The sequence below is a fragment of the Phaseolus vulgaris genome, chromosome 6 (assembly GCF_000499845.2).
Source record: "Phaseolus vulgaris cultivar G19833 chromosome 6, P. vulgaris v2.0, whole genome shotgun sequence".
In the NCBI taxonomy this organism is placed as follows: Eukaryota; Viridiplantae; Streptophyta; class Magnoliopsida; order Fabales; family Fabaceae; genus Phaseolus; species Phaseolus vulgaris.
The window spans coordinates 25,402,031-25,408,304 of record NC_023754.2 but is presented as its reverse complement, the minus strand read 5'-3'; the positions used below and the strand labels follow the sequence as shown (position 1 = coordinate 25,408,304).

Sequence of the window (6,274 nt, the reverse complement as noted above, 5' to 3'; positions counted from 1 at the left end):
TGTAAGAACTGAAATTTCTTTCGTTTTGGACAAAGTAAAGAAAAACGTATATTTTAGAGAACCTTTTGGAAGGCACACACCTTATAGGTCCAGTAAATGATCAAATGCTTTTGGGTCATAAAGTTTGGTTTCTTTGGAAAAAATGGTATGAAGTAGCGGTTTAATTAGGTAAGTATTTTTTATTATATAATTAGTATATACTAGAATTATATTGATTTGTTTATGAAGTTTGTATCTGATTAGAACGTGGGAGATGTTGAAAGCTAGAGAAGAAGAGAAGCTTTTGGATGCAGCAGTGAAGAAGCAACGTGTGTCTGCAGAAGCCAGGCTGTTGCTGTGTTGAGATTTAAGAATCATGTATTAGTGTGCCACAAACATAATTGGCTAAAACAAAGTAAAAGTCAGTGTCTTCCACCATAGAATACAATTGTTAATGCTTCATACAATGAAGCCAACAGTTTCTTAATTTATTGCTTCTCCCTTTTGTTCGAATCCCTATGCTACAACTGTGAAAGTCAAATTCCTTCCACAAGTTTATGTCTCATCCCAATTTTTGTTTTCTACCGGCTTCAAAATTACACACCCTCTACTTGGATTAGTAGTTGTACAGATATTCTTTTTAATGGGGTATTCAAAATTTGTTCACTACAATCTACAATTTTTCACAACAAATTTTCAAGCGATCATGTAATGCTTGAATTTTTTTTTGTAGCGGTTTCCATTATAGCGCGTTGGCTATTTTATAATCATGTTGAGATATAAATATAAATAAAATAAAAATATCTCTCTTTAGGTAGATTTTTTTTATACTAAAAAAAGATGTGTTAGAATTAACACTCCCCTTTCTTTAATGCAATTGTTATATTTAACTATAACCAAAAAGACAATTAGACATATATACGGCATGTAAGAACTTCTGATGTTAAGAGTGATGAAAAGATATTTTAGAGAAGTGCGCGGATGAAAATCCGTAGAATTTGAACCGACAAGGCTTATGCATCACACAACAGCCATAGTGAAGAATGAGGAGCACACACTAACTTAAACTCACAAATCTACAGACAGCACTGTTTCTTGGTTACTTTCCCTCTCACGCAAATTCCGAAAGAAAAAGAAAAACCACCAATGTCCAACCCAACTGTGAAACAAAGAACCCTTTCAAAAGACAATGCAAGAAAGCAAGCTGAGAAGCACGACAAGGTGAATTGGAATTGAAGATTCCAATGATAAACTCAAATTATCTCATCTTTTTAGTCTCACTGTTACTAATCCTAGCGTTTACCCAACATCATGCGGCTACTTCCGACCAAACCAACGCGCCATTCGTGGGCGTGAACATCGGCACAGACGTCTCCAACCTCTTACCCGCACCAGACCTCGTGAACTTCCTCAAACACCAAAAGATCACTCACATCCGTCTCTACGACGCCAACCCCGACATCCTCCGCGCTCTGTCGGGCACCGACATCCACGTCACCATCAGCGTCCCTAACAACCAGCTCCTCGCAATCGGTTCCTCCAATGCCACTGCCTCCTCCTGGATCCGCAAAAACGTCGCCGCATTCCGCCCCGCCACCCGCATCATCGCCGTCTCAGTCGGCGACGAGGTCCTCACAACCCTCCCCTCCGCGGCGCCGCTCCTCCTCCCCGCACTCCTCTCCCTCCACGCCGCCCTCGTGGACTCTAACCTTCACAAGGACGTGGTGGTGTCCACCCCTCACTCCGCCTCCATCATCCTCAACCCTTTCCCTCCCTCTCAGGCCTTCTTCAACCAAACCCTGGAGACCTTCATCCTCCCTCTCCTCCATTTCCTCTCCCAAACCAATTCCCCCCTAATGCTCAACCTCTACCCCTACTACGTCTTCATGCAGAACAAAAACCTCGTCCCTCTCGATAACACGCTTTTCAAAACCATCCCCGCTTCGAAACAAATGGTTGATCCCAACACTCTTCTTCACTACACCAACCTCCTCGACGCCATGATCGACGCTGCGTACTTCTCCATGAAGAACCTCAACGTCTCTGATGTCGTCGTTCTTGTCACGGAAACCGGTTGGCCTTCCAAAGGGGACTCCAAAGAACCCTATGCCACACTTTCCAACGCTGTCACATTCAATTCGAATCTTATTAAGCATGTTTTGGATCGGAGTGGCACCCCTTTGCATCCCGAAACCACTTCTAGTGTTTATATATATGAGCTTTTTAACGAAGATTTGAGGTCCCCGCCTCTGTCTGAGGCTTATTGGGGTTTGTTTTATGGGAATGCTACGCCGGCTTATTTGCTTCGTGTGTCTGGGGTTGGGGCTTTTCTGGCTAGTGACAATGCTAATCAGACATATTGTGTTGCTGGGGATGGTGTCGATTTGAAGGTTTTGCAGGCTGCGTTGGATTGGGCGTGTGGACCCGGGAGAGCGAATTGTTCTGAGATCCAGCCTGGGGAGAGTTGTTTTCAGCCGAATAATGTTAAGAATCATGCGTCTTATGCTTTTGATAGCTATTACCAGAGTCAGGGGATGTCTCCTGGATCTTGTGACTTCAAAGGGGTAGCCATGATCACAACCACTGACCCCAGTAAGTTTAAATTAATCTCTCGTCTTTTTTGGTTGATTTAGAGTTTTTGTATTGGTTGCTATTCAGTTCATTCTTGCTAGGCTTATGAATCTTCCTGGGGTTTTAATGTGTATGATTATATTTCTCTAGACTCTTTTCAGTTGTTATCATGTGGTTATAATGCTTCTTGTTTTACTTGATAAGCTTGTTTAATGATGTTGAGGTAGACTCTATGGTCTAAGATAAAGAACAGGCTTTGTGAATAATAATGATTTCAACTTACGATTGGGGAAAGGGAAAATTAGAACTGTGGCGAGGCAATGATTTTTTGTATGAAAAGCAATTAGTGTGTGGCACCCACGTAATGCAAAGGCCCTTTGTCTAGACTCTACTTTTATTTGAAGAACATCAATTGAAAAGGAGGGGGGAAGGGGGAGTACTTGAGATTGCAGTTACTTGTTGAATAAGGGGAAACTATGAACCTCCCAGTGACTGCCATTTGGTTTTAGGATTGTAACACAGTTGGATAAAATTGATTGGAAAAAGAGTTCCAATTCTCTTTAGTCAAAACATAAGGTTTTAGGATTGTAACAGGATGCTGGCTTGTCTGAGGTCCTCTGTTTGGTTGTCTACCCTGGCAGTTGCAGAGATTCTCCATATAACAGTCACTTTCTTGCTATTCAGTGTATAATTTTCTCAGTTTATTGCAAACCCAGTTATATCGAGTATACATGCAATGCAAGCATATTTTCTCTATACCTACATTAATATAATACGTTTTTCTTTGCAGGTCGCGGCAGCTGTATATTTCCTGGAAGGTAAGAAACTTTTTCTGCTTAGCTGCCCGTTGTTTTTCATTGTTTTATGGATCTAAACCTTTTGAAAACAAAAATAAGTAGCAGATTTACCTAATGTTTCTGTTCTCATACTGTTGATGCAGTAGGGATTTAAGCAACAAGACAAAGCAAGTGGTGAACACTACTCACTCAAGCAATGCAGGGGATAGAACCTTTAGAAGCATTGAAATAAGTGCAATCTACGACATTCTGCACAATTACTTGGTTGCTATTTTTCCTCTTTTGTTGTTATTCGTTCTGTGAGGCGAAAAATTGATTTTTTTAGTTTTTTTTAGGGTGGGACGTGGTAGGATATGTAGGATATGTAGCAAAAGATTTCTGAATGACATGCTGTTCTAAAACTTAGAGCTTATGATAGGTGCTCTTTTCAAGAAAGTTAAAAGGGGTGGGTTGTAATTAAATATGTATCTTGAAATTATATTTGTTAATTAATCTCTGTAGTATATGAACATAATGGAAGTGAATCTTCTGAGCTGAATTTTTAATGAGACATGTTCTCATGTAAGGAGAGAGACGCATTATTACCAACATAATTGGGAGTTGGAGTACGACAATTCATCAGTTTCTTCTGGCTAAAATATGTTGGTATCTGTAAAATGAACGTTTTCCAATTTTGGTTCCTATAATATTTGAATTTTTTTATTTACAATATTACGTGGTTTGTGTAAATGAATATGGTGTTAAGTAAAAAGTCAAATGATCTTTCAAAATGATGTTTACTAGTAGTATAATAATGTTAGTTAGAAAGTATTTTATAAGAAATGAAACCAAAATCATACCTTTTATAACATTAAAAATAGTGATTTAAAATTTTACAAGATGAAAAAAAAACTTATTATATAAGACTAAAAATATATTTAAATCTTATTTTAATTATATCAATTATATTTTCAAATATTATAAATGTGTGATTTTAACCTATACTTAGTGTGTTTATCCATCTTCAATTTGACTTGATCTGCTCAATAGAAAAAATAATAAATTATTGAAAACCTAAATTTGATAAAATATTTAAAGACAGAGGTTTACTTCATATTTTTCTACTTATTATTTAATCTATAAATAAATGTTCATAAATTAATAAATAACTTAACACAAGAAATTGTACCACTTTTACAATTATTAAACAATAAAATTACAAAATAATGAATATCTAAAAAGTTATTTGTTGTATGCTCTACTTGAGAATAAGTGACCCCAATTCGTATAATCTGTCGGTTAAATAAACTGGGCTAAATAACTATTGAAATAGATCAACAAAACAACTGCTTCTTCCTGCACCCCATATGCTCTTCTTCCACCTCCAAAAATTTTCGTATTTTCAAAAATGTTCCTATGTAATATTATGGGTTATGTAATCCTCTAAAAGTCAATTTTCATATTCATAATTAATTTCCGAATTACATAATTTGAAAGTTTTTTTTTTATATGCATGATTAGTTTTCAGATTACATAATCTGAAAGTCTTTTCTAGTTTTTGGATTATGTAATTCAATTTTTTTTTTCAAATACATGTCCGGATTATATAATCCAGAATAACATTCTAAATATGAAGGTAACAAGAAAAAGAATAAAAAAGTGTTTTCATGTTTTATATGGGATGTCAGAAGAACAAATGGAGGTGCAGGAAGAAAAAGTCCAAACAACCTCGCTTAATCTGCTATCTTGATAAAATCATCCATAGGATGAGGCCCAAATCGGAAAAAAATTAAAATAATATAATGCGGTGAACGTGGATCGAACACGTGACCTTCAGATCTTCAGTCTGACGCTTTCCCAACTGAGCTATCCCCGCATATTGATTTTTATATCACTAATAAATTAGTATAGGTATGATTTTAGATATATTTGCATGCTTTATTAACAAATTTTACACATGCTATCCCTTCTTTCAATATTATCTATACCTATATATAAAGGGGATTCCCCTTCTAACTGTCATATAATATTATTTCAATTTTATTCTTAGATTTATATTTTATTTCATTATTTTAAAAATTTAAAAATATATTATTTCATTTTTTTAACGGTTTTAAATGTATAACAGAAATATATAACAGAAGAGATAACATTACTTTTAAAAATCAAAACTAAACATATCTTTTTCTCCCATCATTTTCTCCCATTATTTTCTCTCATCAAACGATATTTTCGTCTTCATATTCAAAATATGAGAAGTCATTCTTACGTTCCACGACCACGAACCCAAGAACCCAACCAGTAAGCGTTGTCTTTCAATTATAAGATAGAAGATGAAATTGCAATGTATGAATTTACTTTTATTTTTTATGTTTTATTTATTGATAATAATATTATTCTTATTGTGCTAATACATAAAACATTGAAAGGGAAAGAACGTACCGCTGCAATTGTCAGGTTGAGTGCCATGGCGGTAGTAACGAAGTCGGCGATTTTGATTGACTCACCGCAGACATGGGCAAGGAGAGAGTTGTTTGATGGGCCACCGGTGTAGAATTGTGACATAGTGGATTCATAATGGTAGTTGGTTTTCAATTACAAGGATTCCATTTAGAAACTGCTGCCACTGTGTAAAATCCTTCAGGTTTCAAATTTTTTCAAACTTTTTAAATTTGAAACTTTTCAAAATTTTAAATTTTAAATTTTCAAAATTTTTAAATTTTAAATTTGCGAAATTTTTAAATTTCAAAAAATTTCAAACCCTAAAGTAAAACATTTCAAAAAATTTAAAATTTAAATTTTAAAAATTCTTAAATTTTCAAAAATTTAAAATTTTTTAAACCCAAAAAATCTTTAAATTTTAAAATTTCGAAATTTTCATATTTCAGAATTTTCAAATATCGAAATTTTGAATTTTAAATTTTTAAATTTTTAAATTTAAATCTAAA

The 6,274-nt window shown here is 34.9% G+C and overlaps 1 protein-coding gene and 1 non-coding gene across 3 annotated transcripts; one reads left to right on the top strand and one right to left on the bottom strand.

Annotated features, from left to right (window-relative positions):
- Positions 1-895: 895 nt before the first annotated feature.
- On the top strand, positions 896-3,940 carry LOC137832220 (glucan endo-1,3-beta-glucosidase 1-like). Of its 2 annotated transcripts, none has more exons than XM_068640265.1 (3): positions 896-2,571; positions 3,341-3,368; positions 3,494-3,940. In XM_068640265.1, the coding sequence occupies exons 1-3, from the start codon at positions 1,224-1,226 to the stop codon at positions 3,648-3,650; spliced, it is 1,533 nt and encodes a 510-aa protein (XP_068496366.1). In that variant the 5' UTR covers positions 896-1,223; the 3' UTR covers positions 3,651-3,940. The 2 variants fall into 2 exon arrangements, with proteins under 2 accessions (XP_068496366.1, XP_068496365.1); XM_068640264.1 differs by having other exon boundaries at positions 3,491-3,940.
- Positions 3,941-5,129: 1,189 nt separating this feature from the next.
- Positions 5,130-5,202, bottom strand: TRNAF-GAA (transfer RNA phenylalanine (anticodon GAA)). Its single transcript has one exon. It is a non-coding gene; the product is annotated as a tRNA-Phe (tRNA).
- Positions 5,203-6,274: the final 1,072 nt, after the last annotated feature.